General features: G+C 44.9%; 1 protein-coding gene across 3 annotated transcripts in view; it reads left to right on the top strand.

Annotated features, from left to right (window-relative positions):
* Positions 1–18,586, top strand: part of DGKB (diacylglycerol kinase beta) — a 475,459-nt gene that overhangs the window by 158,196 nt on the left and 298,677 nt on the right. For all 3 annotated transcript variants that reach the window (XM_060248589.1, XM_060248588.1, XM_060248587.1), the window contains one exon: positions 2,247–2,407. In XM_060248589.1, the coding sequence (XP_060104572.1) occupies positions 2,247–2,407 (161 nt within the window). The remainder of the gene's footprint in view (positions 1–2,246; positions 2,408–18,586) is intronic.

Below are 18,586 nucleotides of genomic sequence, written 5' to 3'. Positions count from 1 at the left end.
ACCAAAGAGAGCCAGCTTGCTCCATTTCCAGTTCCTGCTCTGTTCTCTTTCTGATGAACAAAAAGTGATGTGGGCCTCATTTTGAATTTTTTTTTTTTAAAAAAAAAATCCTTGGTTCTTACCTTCATTTTGGGCTGATGAGAAATATCCAGATAATTCTGATGCTAGTGTGATGGCCTTTCTACTTTCTTAAAACTGTGAAGGGATTCTGCTGCCATTTATCATCCATGCTGGTCTGGGAATATCAGAATGGATAAAAATCACAGACCAGGCTTAATTATGAAAGGATGATCTAAAAAGCAGCAACATATGCTTGAGTCATTGTTTTTTGTTTGTTTCTTTCTTATCACGAAAACTGTAATCCAGTGGAAAGAAAGTTGAACAGCGCTTCTATGAATCTGTTCACCTTTATACACAACTCTTTATGTGCTTTCAAAGGTTTGAACATATCAAGCCTAAAATGTGACTGTTTTTCTTTGAATAGCAGATGTCTTCCTGTGCCAGATCAGAATGTTTGTTAGTTTCTGCAGTGGTTTGCCAGGTGTCATTGGAAGGCTGGGTGGGTCAGGAAGGCTGTTTTTGAAACTGATACCTGTAGCTGTCTTGGGTTTACAGAAGTAATTGTGCTGTTCTTTAGATTATATCATATCATCCAATTCATTTTCCCTTTCTTTTTTTTTGCTGTGTGTAAAAGAGGAGTATCATAAGCATGCATCAGATTGTTGTTATGAGTACACATGTGGGGAAATGGTATTTTACTGATCTGGATATCATGGAGCTGAAAAAATACTGGTATTCCTGGTTTTCTGGATTCCAAATATCAGTTTTTTATTGGAATCTGATTTTTCCCCCTGGAATTCCGATATTATTTGGCTCCATTGTTCCCTGTGGGGAATTGCTATTGGGAGCTGGGGGGAGGTTAAGCTAATGGCACCAAAATTGCAGGGAGGTTGCTGTTGCTCATCAGCTAAGTAATCCCCAAGTTTCAAGTAAATTGGACCAAGAGGTCCAATTCTGTGGGCCTCTGACCAGGGTGCCCTCCACTATTTCCTATGGGGGAAAATTGCCAAGCTTTCTTCAGGGCAAATACCTAAGCACTCAAGAAGGAACAAAGCAACAACTGGCCAAAAGTTTCCCAATGCAAACAGAATAAACAAGCCCAAAGAACTAATACAGAACCAGGAAATCCCAGCAGAAGCACAGTACAATGTGACAAGCCTAACACAAGTGCCAAACCAGAGCTTCCTTCATGCCCAACTGATGCAAGTCCAACAGATGTAAAATCAGAGAATCTAGCCTTTGTACAACTGATAATCTTAGGCAGTGTCAAATCCAAGAATCCACGGCAAACCCAACATAAACCAACTTGGCCAAAGAACACAATGTTGCAAAACCAACAAAAATGACTTTAATGGACACTTTCAAAGAAGAAAAGAACATGGCAAACCAATACCAAGCCTGAAGAAGATACATAAACATGGTAAAATGGGGGGGGGGGGGGATCTTGGGAACCTTAAAATACTGGGTCCCAAAATTCCTGGTTGCTCCCAAATATTCCTGGGATTTTTCATGACCCATTTCCTACTATCTTCAAACTCCAAAATGTATCCAGAAAATACCAAGAATGTATTTTTCAAATATTTTCTGAATGCATATATCTCTAGTTATATGTTAAAACAAGGTAAAGATGAAGCATGTATTCACTCCTCTGTTGTACCGTAAATATCAATAGAAATGTAAACAAAAATTCCTCTTCTGATTTGTTAGATTATTATTATACTTCGGTTCAATGAAGTTGATCCAAACTTCCTCCTCATTGAAAGACATCTCTGGATCAAATCCTGTTGTTTCTAAATGTGTACAGTTTGAAAATTATGTTAATACTTTAAGATGTATGTACATACATTTGTTAATTGCTGAAGTGTAGGTGTTAATATAACTGCATTAAATTTTGCTTTACTATACCTATTCAGACTGTTGTCCCAAAGGACATAGGGATGTTCTGTTTGCCAGGAGACAAAAACCAGTGATCAGCTGAGCAGACTAGATTCTGCCTTCAGTTTCTTTGTTATCTTTGTTGACATTTCACCAAGTTATATTGTTTGCAGTTGTTCAGCCTGGAGAGTCAAATGTATGAGCTTTTTTTTTAATGCTGGTGATGAAATTATGACCACTGAATTTAATCGAGGAAATCAAATACTAGCAAAGTCTTTTGTATTCAAAGTTACTCCTCCCCCATTTTATAGGGTATGAAGGTGAAAATCTTTTGAAGATCTTAAAAGATATTGAAAACAGCGCTGAGATTTTACTGGACAGATGGAAATTTGAAGTAATACCCAATGATAAAGACGAGAAAGGAGACCCAGTGCCTTACAGTATCATCAATAATTATTTCTCAATTGGAGTGGTAAGGTTTTTTCTTACTCTTTAAGTGATATTTTTTGCTGTTCTAAATAAGTGGTTGGAGTTGATGTTCAGAGTGAAGGATGGCTAAATGCAGAATTTATCTTACATACAGTTTTTCTAGTAAAAGGAATACATAGATTGGTGATAATTTACATAAATTTACTTACATAGTCAGAATTATTTTCTCAAGCTCTTCCACCTGTTCATGTATAGGCAATATAATCATACTGTTCCTAATGCTTTCTATGAAGAGCTGCATTACTAAATTAGTGGTGCCTATACAAATATAAATTATGAATCATTCATTAACACCTCTTAACTGTTATGTTGGTAAATATTCAATCTTGCAGAATCAAGATGATGAAGACTTTTATATGCTCTTTTTCAACAGGCATGACCCCATATGTATCTTCATAAAGAAAAATATACGTATATACTTATTGTTAGATAATATAGAAACCAAAATGTGCTGATGTGATGGTATATGTATGGAGTATGTGTGAGAATATAATCTTTGTCAGAGTTTTTAAAATATATATATATGGCTTAGAATAGCATAAAACTATTTATTATAGCTAATTCCCAGTTACTCAGAGATCTGTACTGTTTACTAATGCAAATTAATATAAGAACTGTTATCTTTCAGATATATGGCTATCATCAAATCAGTTATGCAATTCAGTTGCGGGACTCCCCTTGGAAAGTGTAGGGATGGTTTAGCTGTTTAAGAATGTGGCAATCGCTTTCCAACAGGGTTGCATATTATAATAGTTCTCTGACATTTGTATCCCCCTCTATGTTTTCATTTCCTTTAAACCTTATATAGCTCTATGGTAATCATATCTTCCCATGTGTCAAATTATGATTTCTGAAGTCCTCTAAGACATCATCATAATTATTTCCATGTGTCATTTTTAAGTGTAAAATCAAAGCACTTGGTGGGGTTGCTTCTCAGTTACTAAATTCTTTCCTTTTTGCATAATCACCCTTACTATGCAACCTCTGATCATCACAGTGTATGTTCTAGTTATAAGCCTGGCCCCCAACTGATTCTGAATTCACGTGGCCACCATCAGTCTTTATTGCTGTGGCTGAAACTACCACCTGCGAATGAGTTAGAGCTAATGCCCAGGAAGAAATGTTGCCCTTCTCACCTTGGAGAGCCTGTGAAACACCTTGGAATGGCTGGATGCCATCCTTGCCCACCAGGCAACAACCAACCAATGGTGGAAGCTGGTAGTGGTCACTCAGCATCTCTAAGGCTTTTAGCAAGCCAGGCAGCCCCAATGTCAGAAGTGCAAGTTCTCATGGGGATGGACTGAGGGCAGACCTTGGCTGTGACTGTGGCCCCCATTGGTTCCTGCTGCTCATGCAGGAGAACAGATCCTTTGCTTGACCTGCGCACCGTCTTACCTAGGCCTTTAAAGGGGCTAGAACACAGACTGAGGAGAAGCTGAGCAAGCTGTTCCCACTGGCTGCATGTGGGAGCTCATGGAGAGGAAGAGATACCATGTAAAAGCAGTCTTCCACCCCTTTCAGTTCTTGTGGGCCCCAACATGAATGTGTCAATGGAGACAGAACCCACGCCCACCTCTAACCACACTGCCTTGGCTAATGATGATGTGTGGTGGGGAGGAAGCTAATGGGAGGGAAGCTAGGCATCAATGGATTTTTATATTTGTTTTATGAGATTCCAACTAAGATCAGTTTTGATCTGTTCCCAGACATCCATCTCCTTAGGTCAAATCCATGCTGTCAAAGGTCCTGGCAAGTCCATTTGCTTGAGGCATGTTCATATTTCTCTGCTGATGGTATTGCTGGACCACTTTGTATGTGTGTGTGTGCGTGCTTGCACTGTTGCCCTGTGCTCACTGTTGATTTTTTTTAATCCCCAAGAACTACAGGAAAGTTGCTGGAGTTCCAGTAATGCATAAGCAAGCATCTGTCATTTCCTATTTACCCTTGGTGTAAATAGTTTATAACTCCACATAATACAAACCACTAGTAGGGAAAAATAGCCTGTATCAAGAAAAGTTCTCTGGATGGCTTGCAAAATAAGCCTTAGCTCCCTAGCTTTGTTTTTTAACTAGTGATTTATCCTGTTGAGAACAATCTCATTCATATTGGTATTGCTGATGAACAAATATCAGTATATATTCATTTTGAAGTAATTACCCTAAAGTAGCCTGTGTGCATGACAAAGACAAGTGTACTTTTACAACACCTGGTATATTAACATCCATATACACTATCAAATAGAAATTTGCATGGTCATGTTTTAGTACCCTTCAACTATAGTCAGTCACTGAGAGCCTCTTATTCTGCCAGTAGGGAAAAAAATGACTGTTTGGTTCTCATAATAATAAATTTGGCATCGTTATGGGTCTTATTCCCCATCACTGTCCTACAAGTACTTAACCTCATCTTTCATTATATATTCTTAATATATTCCTGTTTTCTGCTGGCATCAAATTGTAATGATGTAGGTAGATTTGGCCTATTTTGTATAATGTGGGTGCTTAAATGGGTGCAGACAGACCCCCCCCCCCCATGCATCCCCTTTCACAATGCTTCTGTGTTCAGTAAGTGTTCCTCTCAGTTGACCTTTCACTGTTATATAGATCCAGGTAGGTAGCCATGTTGGTCTGAAGCAACAGAATAAAGTTAGAGTCCAGTAGCACCTTTAAGACTAACAAAGTATTCTTTAATGTATAAGCTTTCGTGTGTACACACACACTTCTTCAGGCACAATGAAATGGGAGAAAACCATTCAAATCTATAGACAAGGTTGAAGAAAAAAAATCAAATTAGCATATAATATGATGTAGACATTTTGAGACAAAGCAGGAACAACAAGCTAAGTGCACAGGGTCAACATCTGCATGGATCCAATGAAGGGAATACATTCTTTGCATTTTTATGCAATCTTCTCTCTCTCTCCTCTTTTGAATAATATAATGGAATACTGTTTGTAATAGAAGAAGACTGCAGATTTATACCCAGCCTTTCTCTTTGAATCAGAGTCTCAGAGTGGCTTACAGTCTCCTTTATCTTCTTCCCCCCACAACAGACACCCTGGGAGGTGGGTGGGGTGAGAGGGCTCTCCCAGAAGCTGTCCTTTCAAGGACAACTCTATGAGAGCTATGGCTGACCCAAAGCCACTTCAGCAGCTGCAAGTGGAGGAGTGGGGAATCAAACCCGGTTCTCCCAGATAAGAGTCCGCACACTTAACCACTGCACCAAACTACCTACATCACTACAAACCACTACACCAAACATAGAATGCAATATATGGGTGTAGATTTTTTTTCATAAGAACATAAGAGAAGCCATGCCGGATCAGGCCAACGGCCCATCAAGTCCAACACTCTGTGTCACACAGTGGCAAAAAATGTTATATACACACATACACTGTGGCTAATAGCCACTGATGGACCTGTGCTCCATATTTTTATCTAAACCCCTCTTGAAGGTGGCTATACTTGTGGCCGCCACCACCTCCTGTGGCAGTGAATTCCACATGTTAATCACCCTTTGGGTGAAGAAGTACTTCCTTTTATCCGTTTTAACCTGTCTGCTCAGCAATTTCATCGAATGCCCACGAGTTCTTGTATTGTGAGAAAGGGAGAAAAGTACTTCTTTCTCTACTTTCTCCATTCCATGCATTATCTTGTAAACCTCTATCATGTCATCCCGCAGTCGACGTTTCTCCAAGCTAAAGAGTCCCAAGCGTTTCAACCTTTCTTCATAGGGAAAGTGCTCCAGCCCTTTAATCATTCTAGTTGCCCTTCTCTGCACCTTCTCTAAAGCTATAATATCCTTTCTGAGGTGCGGCGACCAGAACTGCACACAGTACTCCAAATGAGACCGCACCATCGATTTATACAGGGGCATTATGATACTGGCTGATTTGTTTTCAATTCCCTTCCTAATAATTCCCAGCATGGCATTGGCCTTTTTTATTGCAAACGCACACTGTCTTGACACTTTCAGTGAGTTATCTATCATGACCCCAAGATCTCTCTCTTGATCAGTCTCTGCCAGTTCACACCCCATCAACTTGTTTTTGTAGCTGGGATTCTTAGCCCCAATGTGCATTACTTTGCACTTGGCCACATTGAACCGCATCTGCCACGTTGACGCCCACTCACCCAGCCTCAACAGATCCCTTTGGAGTTCCTCACAATCCTCTCTGGTTCTCACCACCCTGAACAATTTAGTGTCATCCGGAAACTTGGCCACTTCACTGCTCACTCCCAACTCTAAATCATTTATGAACAAGTTAAAGAGCATGGGACCCAGTACCGAGCCCTGTGGCACCCCACTGCTTACCGTCCTCCACTGCGAAGACTGCCCATTTATACTCACTCTCTGCTTCCTATTACTCAGCCAGTTTTTGATCCACAAGAGGACTTGTCCTTGTTGTTTTTCAGACACAACACCTCTAAGAATGGACAACACATTGGTGTAGTATTTAGATAATCATAAAGTTAACTTTTTTACAATTAGAAAAGATTCTCTTACACACTTATCTCTTATTTTGACATATTAATTGCTTCAAATGTCATAACCCTTAATTGGATCCATACAGCTGCTGACATTGTACACTTTGCTTGTTGTCCTTGCTTTGCCTCAAAATGTTTACATTATGTTATATGCTAATGTGATTTTTTTTCTTAACCCTGTCTATAAGTTTGAATGATTTTCTCCCATTTCATTGTATCTGAAGAAGAGTGTGTGTACACACAAAAGCTTATACCTTAAATAAAACGTTGTTGGTCTTAAAAGTGCTACTAGACTTTAACTTTATTCTTTCACTGGCATATTCTTCCTTGGGCATCCTGTGCTCTTGTTTGCATCCTGCATAGATCATCTGGATCGGGGCGGCTCGGCGGTGCTGATGTTGTTGGACCTGTCGGCGGCGTTCGACACGGTCGACCATCGGCTACTGAAGGGTCGCCTCGCCGACGCAGGGATTCAGGGGTTGGCTTTACAGTGGCTTTCCTCTTTCCTTGAAGGTCGGGGACAAAGGGTCGCAGTTGGGGGGGAGCTGTCCCGGAGGTGCACACTTGACTGTGGTGTGCCTCAAGGGGCGGTTCTCTCCCCGATGCTATTTAACATCTATATGCGACCTCTTGCCCAGATTGCCCGAGGGTACGGGCTAGGGTGTCATCAGTATGCTGATGACACCCAGCTCTATCTATTGATGGATGGCCAGCCGACCTGCGTCCCGGAAAATCTAGACCGGGCACTATATGCCGTGGCTGAATGGCTCAGACTGAGCGGGCTGAAGCTTAATCCTGCGAAGACAGAGGTCCTTTGCTTGGGTCGCCGTGGTCCGGAAGGGGGAATCCCCCTACCAGCCTTTGACGGTGCGCCGCTGATAGCGGCGGACAGGGTCGGGAGCTTGGGGGTGCTGTTGGAGCCTTCCCTAAAGATGGAGGCTCAGATAGCAGCCGCTGCCAAGTCCGCGTTTTTTCATCTTAGGCGGGCAAGGCAGCTGGCCCCCTTTTTGGAGCGCGACGACCTAGCAACAGTGATCCACGCTACGGTCACCTCGAGGTTAGACTACTGTAATGCCCTCTACATGGGGCTGCCCCTGTCCCGAACTCGGAAATTGCAGCTGTTGCAGAATGCCGCGGCCCGGCTGTTATTAGGTCTCCCAAAGCGGGAACACATTCAGCCGGGTCTTCGGACCCTGCACTGGCTTCCAGTAATATACCGAGTCCGGTACAAGGTGCTGGTTATCACCTTTAAAGCCCTATATGGCTTGGGACCTGTCTACCTGAAGGACCGTCTTTCCTCGCACGTTCCCCAGAGAGTACTGAGGTCGGGAACACAAAATCTCCTTACTATCCCTGGGCCGAAGGAAGCCCGGTTGAAGTCCACCAGAGAAAGGGCTTTCTCTGTTATGGCCCCTACATGGTGGAATCAGCTGCCGGAAGAGGTGAGGGCCCTGCGGGACCTTGTTCAGTTCCGCAGGGCCTGTAAGACGACCCTCTTCCGGCTAGCCTATACTTAGCTTGAGAATTTTACTGTAACTTGCTGGATTCCTTTTATATATAGCTGAAATATTTATGTGTATTAATAACTAGGGTTTTATCTGTTTTATCTGTTTTATCTGTTTTAAATATGGATCCCTTTATATGTGTAATTTTGATGGATCTACTATTGGAAGCCGCCCTGAGCCACTTGTGGGAAGGGCGGGGTATAAATCTTAAATAAATAAAATAAATAAATAAATAAATAAAATAAACTCAAGATCTAAGCTGTTCGACCTTTCATTAAAACAATTCTATTTATACAGCTTTGGAGATGATCTAAACTTTGATATCAAAATGTATGAGAGACAGAAAGTATACATAACTATAGATGCAGAACTACATATTGACCTGAAAACTTACATAATTGTAACTGTCAGCTATGTGGTATATACTTAATGTACCATTTATATTGGTCCATGCATAATTTTGTTAATTAGTTATGGTATTATTGTCAATATATAAGATTTGTAATTCACTGTGTAATGGTTAACATCATGTATTAATATCACGCCATAATTGTGATATATTTTCATATTGGTAGTTTTATTTTATAATAGTCACTTGCAACTTGAAGGTAATCTGAAGTTAATTCTTCCCCTAGTGGAGATGTATTGTTAAGGCTTTTCTGTTTATTCATTTTGTTTATTTATTGCATCTTTTTTCTTTACATTTTCTGAAGAGATTGGGGTCCTTTTGATATTTGTAACAATTCTGTGCAGTAGACTAGGATGAGAGACAATAGTTGATGGGGGGGTTTTCACCAACTCCTCCATCCCACTGCAGACCTCTAACTTGTGGATCTTCTTCGTGGTCTCTGTGCTTCACACTCATGGGATAGTGCGCCTGCGCCGATCCCCGAATCGGTATCTGAAAAGCCCGGGATTTTTTCGCGCTCGGCGCCAATGGGCATGCGCAGGCATCCCAATGCGCATGCCCACTGGCGCCTGCGCGGAGGATCCCGCCAGTTCCTTTCTGACCGCTGCGCTAGAGAGGTTCCCTTTCTGTTTCTCCGGTCGGTGAGAGCACTTTTCTCTCGTTTTAGCCCGTTTATCTTTGTAAATAGTTAGTTAGTTAGTCTTTAGTATTAGTTAGTGATAGTTAGTAAAAAAAAAAGCGTTCTTCGTTGTCCGGCGGACTGCCCCTTGGGGTATTCCGCGTTCGCTTTTCCCCCGCCTTTCTCTCAGGCGTTTCTGAGTAGAAAGAAGTTGTGTTCGCGCGACTGCTTATGGAAAGTCGCTGGGGGTTTTTCAAGCGCTGCCGTGCTTGCGGGAAGAAGATTGCCCCTCCGGACGGCCTTTCTCTGTGCCTGCTGTGTTTGGGAGAGTCGCACAGAGTAGAGTCGTGCCCGCACTGTCTTCGGTTCTCGAAACAGACCAGGAAGAACCGTGCGGCTCGATTATCGGCGGCGTTGACCGAATCGGCGCTTCGACCTCATCGACCGATGGAGGGATCGGCACCGAAATCGACTGACACCCCGGCACAGGAGCTCGCATCGGCCGATGCCGCTCCGATCCCGACTGTAGAACTGCCGGAAGAGCGTGGCTCCACAAAACGTTCCCGCGAGGGCTCGGTGGATACGCCCGCTAAGAAACGCCGTGAGGACTCGGGGACCCGAGTTCCGAAAAAGGCGAAGTCAAAGGAGAAGCGGAAGCGACCCCGCACTCCTTCCCCGTCGGGGGACGCATCGACATCGGCAAACCCACCGAAAACGATTCGGGTTTCCCCGCGCCGAAGCCCAGCGACCCAGCAACGCCTGTCGGAGCAGGAGCCGGAGATTGACCTCACCCAACGGTCTTCGTCTTCGGGCTCACGTCGACGGTCGATCAGCGATTCGGCGTCGGAAGTGGATGCTTCGGCACCGGTCATAGACCCGCCATTCAAGCCCCGACTCAGGCGAGATCCACCCTATACCCCGCAACGCTTCCCGATACCACCATGGGAGCAGCGTCGGTGGCAGCCTCCCTACTCCCGGTATGAATCCTACCGTTGGTACCTGGAGGACTACCAAGACTGGGAGCAAGCTTCGGAGTTCTCTTCGGTGTCGAATGTCTCGCATCGTTCCCGGAAGGCGTCGGCGTCGGTTCCTCCGGATCGATAGCTAGTTCCGGTCGAAGCCCCTCGGAGACTACAACCGCTTCAACTGCCACCGCGAGAGTCGACCCCGAGGCTCTCAGAACACTCCACCCAACGTGACTCTTCGTCATCGGAGTCGGATAGTGAAGCTCAGGACTTGGAGCCCTCACCAGGTTCCCAGACGGCGGAGGACCTCCCGATTTCGCCGTCGGAGGATCTGAAGTCCTATGGGGACCTCGTGAGACGTATTGCTGCCACCCTCAGACTGCCTGTGACCCAGCCGGAACCCGTAGTGGACGACAACGTGTTCGATATAATGCAGAGGAACACGTCCACTGCGGTGGCCCTCCCGGTTACTAAGGTGATTCTTCAGGCTGTCAAAGAACCCTGGAAGAAGCCTTTTTCGATACCGGTCTCTTCTAAACGCCTGGACCACATGTACAGGGTCCAGGAGGCAGGTGCTGAATTTTTGTTTACCCACCCACGTCTGAACTCAGTGGTGGTCTCCTCCTCCTCGAAGGCAAGGAAGGTTCACTCCTCCCCACCGGACAAATAAGGGAGGAAGATCGACGGAATGGGCCGCAAGGTCTACTCAGCTGGGGCACTCGGCATAAAAATATCTAATTATGCAGCCTGCATGGCTAGGTATCAGTATGCCGTGTTGGAACAACTTGCCCCGTTCCTCTCTTCTCTAAGCGAGGACAAAAAGGCCGCTGCAACCAAGCTGCAGAAAGAGGGTCTCGCTGTGGCCAGACAACAACTGGCTGCAGCGAAACACATGGTGGAAGCCTCAGCCAAACAGATCACCTCTGCAGTCTGCATTAGGCGTCACTCCTGGCTTCGGTCCACGGCACTCCACCAAGACACAAAAACCTTCATTGAGGACCTGCCTTTTGAGGGTGATGGACTCTTCAGCACCACAACCGACTCGGCGCTGCAAGAGTTCGATAAGAGCGTCAAGACCTCTAAGAACTTGGGCGTCCAATCCACTCCCAAAACTTCTAGGTCCAAGCAGTGGCCTAAGCCCTGGACCAAGAAACCCTACTAAAGGTTCTCCCCTGAACAATGGCGTCCCCGGCCTGCACAGCCTGAACGACCCTCCTACTCTGGTAACGGCAGGAACCGTTATGGGACCCAGCCCTCCAGCAAGTCTAAGGGGGCCCGTCCCCAGAAGCAGGGGGTTTGACTTCCTACAAGCACGCGTCATCGCTCCCACTGTTGGCTCTTCCATCCGCCTACGCCCTTTCCTGCCTGCCTGGGAGTTGATCTCCACAGACAGGTGGGCGCTGTCCATCGTGAAAGAGGGCTACAAAATAGAGTTTGTTCAGACCCCAGACCAGTCCGTGGTAGTTACCACTCCCCCTTCCCCACCTCTGCTGGCGGAGGTGAACAACCTCCTACAGAAACAAGCCATTGAGGTAGTTCCGCCGGAGGCCAGGACAGGAGGCTTCTACTCCCGCTACTTCCTGGTCCCCAAACGGGACGGGGGCTTGAGGCCTATCATGGACCTTCGGAGTCTGAACAAATTCATTCTGTACCAGAAGTTCAGAATGGCCACCCTGCAAACTATCCTGCCTCTCATCAATCAGGGAGACTGGATGGCGACCCTGGACCTCAAGGATGCCTACTTCCATGTCAGCATCCACCCTGCGTTCAGGCGTTTCCTAAGGTTTGCAGTGGGTGCTCGGCATTTCCAGTTCAGGGCCCTGCCGTTTGGACTGTCTACCGCTCCTCGGGTGTTCACGAAGCTGATGAGTGTGGTGGCTGCCCACCTTCGTCTTCAGGGAGTTGTTGTCTTCCCATACATCGACGACTGGCTTCTTGTAGCGAAGTCGAAGGAGAGTTTAACAATGCACATTGCCATCACTCTGCGTCTGCTCGACACCCTGGGTTTGCAGGTCAACCTGGAGAAGTCCCATCTTACTCCATCCAGGACAGTTCAATTCATAGGGGCCCTATTGGATACAGATCGACACCGAGCATTCCTTCCTCCACAGAGAGCAAAGGACATCATCAATCTGGTACAGCTTCTTCGAAGGCGGCAGTGGGGCACGGCTCAGCAGCTCCAGCGGATGCTGGGGCTGATGGCTGCGACGACAAGCGTGCTACGTTTCGCAAGACTGCGAATGAGAGGACTGCAACTATGGTTCTTACGCCTTTTTCGTCCTCTCAGAGACTCGCCTCGAAAGAGGTTTTCCATCCCTCTTGGGACTATCCAATCTCTGCAATGGTGGGGATCGGAGAGCAACATCTGTCAAGGGGCTCCCTTTCATCTACCAACCCCTACCGTGACTATCGCTACCGATGCTTCCATGTGGGGGTGGGGAGCTCACCTGGAAGATCTGTGTGTGGGGGGCCAGTGGCCTCCGGAACTGAGTCGGTGCCATATAAATTACTTGGAACTGCTGGCAGTTCACTTCGCCCTTCGCTCCTTCCGCCCTCTGCTAGCAGGGAAGACTGTGGCACTGCTTACGGACAACACCACTGCCCTGTGTTATATAAACAGACAGGGGGGGATGGTGTCCCACAGGCTGTGCTCGCTAGCGATGGATCTCTGGACGGAGTGCCTCCAGTGGGACATTTTTCTGAAGGCAACACATCTGCCGGGGGTCCTCAACATTCAGGCGGACTCTCTCAGCAGGGGTGCTGCTCTCCCACATGAATGGGAGCTGCAATGGCGGTTCCTGGAGCCGGTGTTCCAGCGTTGGGGGTACCCACAGCTAGACGTCTTCGCCACAGCGGAGAACAAGAAGTGCCCCTTGTTCTGTGCCAGGGGAGGTGCGGATCCAGCCTCGCTGGGAGACGGACTCCTACTTCCGTGGGGGGGCTGGTTCCTTTATATGTTCCCACCCTTGCCTCTGCTGACGAGGGTAGTCCACAAGCTAGTGCAGGAGAAGCCACGTTGCATCCTGGTGACTCCGTGGTGGCCCCGTCAGAGCTGGTTCCCGATCCTGCTCCAGCAGTCGGGGGGGGGTCTTTTACCAGTTCCCGAAAGATCCGGACCTGTTGTCGGCCCAGGGCGGGCACGTACTCCATCACAACGTGCCTCACCTGAAGCTGACGGCGTGGTTCATCGACCAGTAGGGTTTTCCACCAGGGTCCAGCAAGTCCTCCAAAGCAGCAGAAAGCCTTCCACTCGTGCCTCTTACGAGAGGAAGTGGAAGAAGTTTAGTAACTTTGTGGCTGACTCCCCTACGCCTCCTGACTCTCTCGGGCTGTCGGCAATTTTTGACTTTCTTTTAGCCTTGGTGGATGAGGGGCTGGTATTCTCTTCCATCAAGGTTTATTTGGCAGCTATCTCTGCTTTCCATGTTTCAGTAGAGGGTTACTCTGTTTTTGCTCACCCTCATTCCAAGAGGTTTATGAAGGGGCTGTTTCGCCTTCACCCCCCTTCTAGATCCCCTCCACAGTTGTGGGACTTGACTCTGGTTCTGGACAAGTTGACTCGTCATCCCTTTGAGCCCATGGCAACATGTTCCTTACAACTTTTGTCTTGGAAGACTGCATTTTTAGTTGCCATTACCTCGGCACGTCGTGCGGGGGAGCTCACGGCGATGCGCTGTGTCTACCCCTACCTTGCCTTCAGGGAAGCGGGGGTCTCCTTAGCTCCAGACATCACTTTTCTCCCCAAGGTGGTTTCCCAATTTCACCTGAACTTAGAAGTTTGGTTACCCACGTTTTACCCTAGCCCTTCCTCGGATGAGGAACGTAGGTTGCATGCGCTAAACGTCAAGCGTGCCCTTCTGTTTTATTTGGATCGTTCACGGGGTTTTCGTAAGGATAACCAGCTTTTTGTTTCCTACTCTGCCCCCAAGTTAGGGTCCAAGATTTCGTCTCAGAGACTTTCCAAGTGGCTTACTGATACAATTAAACTTTGTTATTTGCTGGCTAAGACTCCTTTACCTGGACCTGTTCGTGGACACTCCACAAGGGCGATGGCCACGTCGGTGGAATTCCTGAAAGGTGTGTCCCTTTCTGATGTCTGCAAGGTGGCTACCTGGTCTTCTCCGCATGCCTTCATGAAGCACTACGCGCTGGACGTGCATGCTCAGCAGAGGACTCGGTTGGGAGCTGCGGTGCTGCAAGCTGTGTCTTCAGGTTGACCGTCTTCCCGCCTCCAGGTATGCTTTGCTTGCTAGTCTCCCATGAGTGTGAAGCACAGAGACCACGAAGAAGATAGACAGGTTGCTTACCTGTAACTGTAGATCTTCGAGTGGTCATCTGTGCATTCACACTACCCGCCCTCCTTCCCCACTGCTGACGGTCTCCCTCCAGTAAGAGGCTTTCAGCGGTCAGGAAGGAACTGGCGGGATCCTCCGCGCGGGCGCCGGTGGGCATGCGCATTGGGACGCCTGCGCATGCCCATTGGCGCCGAGCGCGAAAAAATCCCGGGCTTTTCAGATACCGATTCGGGGATCGGCGCAGGCGCACTATCCCATGAGTGTGAATGCACAGATGACCACTCGAAGATCTACAGTTACAGGTAAGCAACCTGTCTTTCATTGTGTTCCTGATGATTCCCTGTCTCACCAGCATTTTAAGTTGCAGTGAGATGGTGATGACAGGGAAGTTGTGCATTGTGGGCAGAAATTCTTCCTTTAGTTAATCAAAAGATTATTATTGTACATGCCACAAATGTCATTGCTCTTTGAAAACCAATCACTGCCATTGAACAACAAGGGTATAGCTGTTCAAATATTTTTTTTCATGGTACTTCAATAATGAAAAGTTGTGATATGGAGATTTATTTCTGTTTATGGCTGCATTCAGATATAACAAATAAACTTCTGTTTGGCTCATACTAGAGAGAGTCTTCAGATTTAAACTCTCCCTCTACCACTAATAAAATTTTGAAAACATTTTCAGTAAGCCACAATTTGCAATCACAGTGTTTCTTGCTTACAAGCCAGGATTCTAAAATACTAGGTTATGAGCAAGCAAGCCTCAAGGCTTTGACTTGTTCTCATAAACTAAACTAAGATCACCTGGCGTGTGTGTTCAGCCTCTGTCCACACATATTGGGAAGGCTGCTTTTGCCAATATTTGACATAAGTTTCAAATAATCAGATTTTCCATATAATAATAGTAATCACCATCTGAAAACACAGATGTGAATCTAACAACACAGTCAGTGGAGGAAAGAAGAAAGAGGGGTGTGGAGATTATTTCTGATATTTTAGTTAATTTATGATCAATATTTTCCACAATTTTGTAGGTATGGTAGGTACAGTTTGGGTGGAACTTTTCCACTGAAGTTAGTGTCAATATCAGTTTGTGCAAGGGCTATAGATGTGCATCTGAGCACACCTGGACGAATGTTTAGAAGATCAGTTTCTGAGCTACAGAAATAATTCAAGTGGTAGCTGTCTACTGCAGCAGAAACAATCGGTACTCTATTTCAGCATAAACTTCGATGGACTAGAGCCCATTTCTTCAGAGAGCATGTTACCTCAGCCCAATTAAATGCATTTGCATATATTCCAGGAAGTTCTATCTGTTGTTGCTTCAAGGGAAAGCTAATGATAATACCCTAAGGTATTAACCCCCAATATTATTGTTATTACTTGTATTACAAAGTGGTTTGTAATAATTATTATAAGAGAGAAATAAGAAAGTAGAGACTGGCAATAAAATGTTTAGAAAAAAACTATAGAGAACAAGAATGATTTCCATTTACAGTTTGCCCTTCAAGATGATCATGGCATCTTTTCTGGAAGTACTTTTCACATTTTTTTTCATTATCTATCTTTGAAGAATGTATGCTAATTTTTGAAGAGAGAAAAATAAACTTGACAATGGGGGTCTAATGAGAAGTCGTCGTTTTCTGAAAGGCAACTGTGATCATTTTTGAAGTTATTAGATTAATAAGTACAGTCTTAGTCAATGACATTTCCCATCTTAGGAGGGTTATTGACATTTTGATATGAGACAGAGAGACCTTTAATGAGATCTCAATCAAAGGTAATATTTAGATAATGATACATGAATTCATAAATACTAGTCAAATAAAAACGCTGTAGTCCATTTTGGCCTTCACCTTATGAAAATTGGCATAGGCCACAAGATTAACAACATCATGATTGACTACTAATACCCTCTCACTTTAGTGCCTAATTATGTCTAGCTAATTGTATGAGATAATGTTTGAAGCTGAATTTAACAATGTAACTTAATCCATCATCCAGACAGTTCCCTGTGAAAAGATACTTACCACACCAGGTATTAATAATTGCTGCCAGTGTTAAATGTATAGTGTTCAATAGTGTGGTTATATTCAGTACACTTTAACCCGAGTGAATTCAAAGTCTCCTGAAGGCAAAACGTTAGCTCTGGGGTTACAGCAGACAGACACCATAAGAAAATGAGTTTAATTTTGTACTCTAGGTCAAAGGATTAAAGTTGGGTAGGAGATGCCCATATAATCAACCACAAGCATATGATTGTGAATGTGATATTCAAAAATGTATCTCAGCCATATCAGATCTCACTATAAGAAAGCAGTTCTCACATTTCCGACTCTGTGAGTGTGTGTGAAGGGTCTCACTATTTCTGCTGATCCAAGTAGAATTTTATTTTAACTTTTCAGTTTCTGCTAGAATTTATTTTTGTATATATGCGCTTCTGAAACTTCTACACCATTTGCCACAGAAATGAACAAAGTGATAAACATGCATTCACTATAATACATGCATGTATTATTGTTAGGTTCTACATCTATGGGATCTATGTCATTCTCCAGGTGAGACTGCCACTGCTGTGGTAGGTAAGCACTCATATCAGTGCATCATGCAATTTATATAAGAGTAGAAATTGAGCAGTGAAATTAATGTTACAACACAAGTTTTAAGGGCATCGGGAAATTATTTTTTAAAAAAAATGTTTTAAAGTATTGCAAGATTGCAATTGGTTTGATTTGGAATGAGAGGAAGATATGACATATGTCATAATGATGCTTGCTGATATCAGCACATAATAGATAATGTTTAATGGAGAGCCAGTTTGGTGTAGTGGTTAAGTGTGCGGACTCTTATCTGGGAGAACCGGGTTTGATTCCCCACTTGTCCACTTGCACCTGCTAGCATGGCCTTGGGTCAGCCATAGCTCTGGCAGAGGTTGTCCTTGAAAGGGCAGCTGCTGTGAGAGCCCTCTCCAGCCCCAATCCACCTCACAGGGTGTCTGTTGTGGGGGAGGAAGGTAAAGGAGATTGTGAGCCGCTCTGAGACTCTTCGGAGTGGAGGGCGGGATATAAATCCAATATCTTCTATCTTCTTCTTCTACATCAAGAGAACAATAATCAATTTTCTGAAGCTTGGTGAATTTCAAAATGGCTACCAGAATTTCTAGAACAGGATTATGGATTACCCAAATTGCGTTGCTTAGCCTGAATTCTGCTTTGTTGTTATTTTGTTTTTTACTTTGTTTTGTCACATGATTGATTATTCTGAAATGCTTTCATGTTTCTGTATATGATTTTCAAAGTTCCTGATGTTCATGAATCTTTAACAATCTTATTTAGGATAAAAATAGAAATTAAGCTAAACCACTGTCTGCCGCTGGAAATGGTAATGTTGTTACCCATTGCATAAGTTCTAGAGCTTTGTTATGCTGTAAAGACAAAATGTTCTCTTTTTCTTAACATTCACCAGTAGCCACCACAAGAAACAAGGGAAAAGAAAATAGTGATGTCACAACATGAGGTAAAATATGTTTGAAATTATGAAGGAAGGGAAGTTTTCAATGCTGCTGTATTTTAGGTGTAATGTTTGGCTTGGTTCTGAGAGTTGTAGTAATCTAAGCTTCAGAAAAACGTCTATTTCTGCTTCATTGACTATGCTAAAGCCTTTGATTGTGTGGGTCACAAACTGTGGCAAGTCCTTAAAGAGATGGGAGTACCAGTTTTTTCCGGGCTACGTCATCTTGCTCTCAGTCGGATCTGCAAGCTCTCCTGCTTGTGGCCCCCCTGAATCAGGCAGGTGGAGGGGTGCCACGGATGTGACACCCCCTAAGAGGCCCTGGGGGGGTCTCTTTTTGGCATGGGGCTTTTACAGCAATATAAGGGCGCA

Source organism: Heteronotia binoei, chromosome 10 (assembly GCF_032191835.1).
Source record: "Heteronotia binoei isolate CCM8104 ecotype False Entrance Well chromosome 10, APGP_CSIRO_Hbin_v1, whole genome shotgun sequence".
Taxonomy (NCBI): Eukaryota; Metazoa; Chordata; class Lepidosauria; order Squamata; family Gekkonidae; genus Heteronotia; species Heteronotia binoei.
Note: the sequence above shows the minus strand (reverse complement) of the source record. Positions and strands in the feature narration are given on the sequence as shown.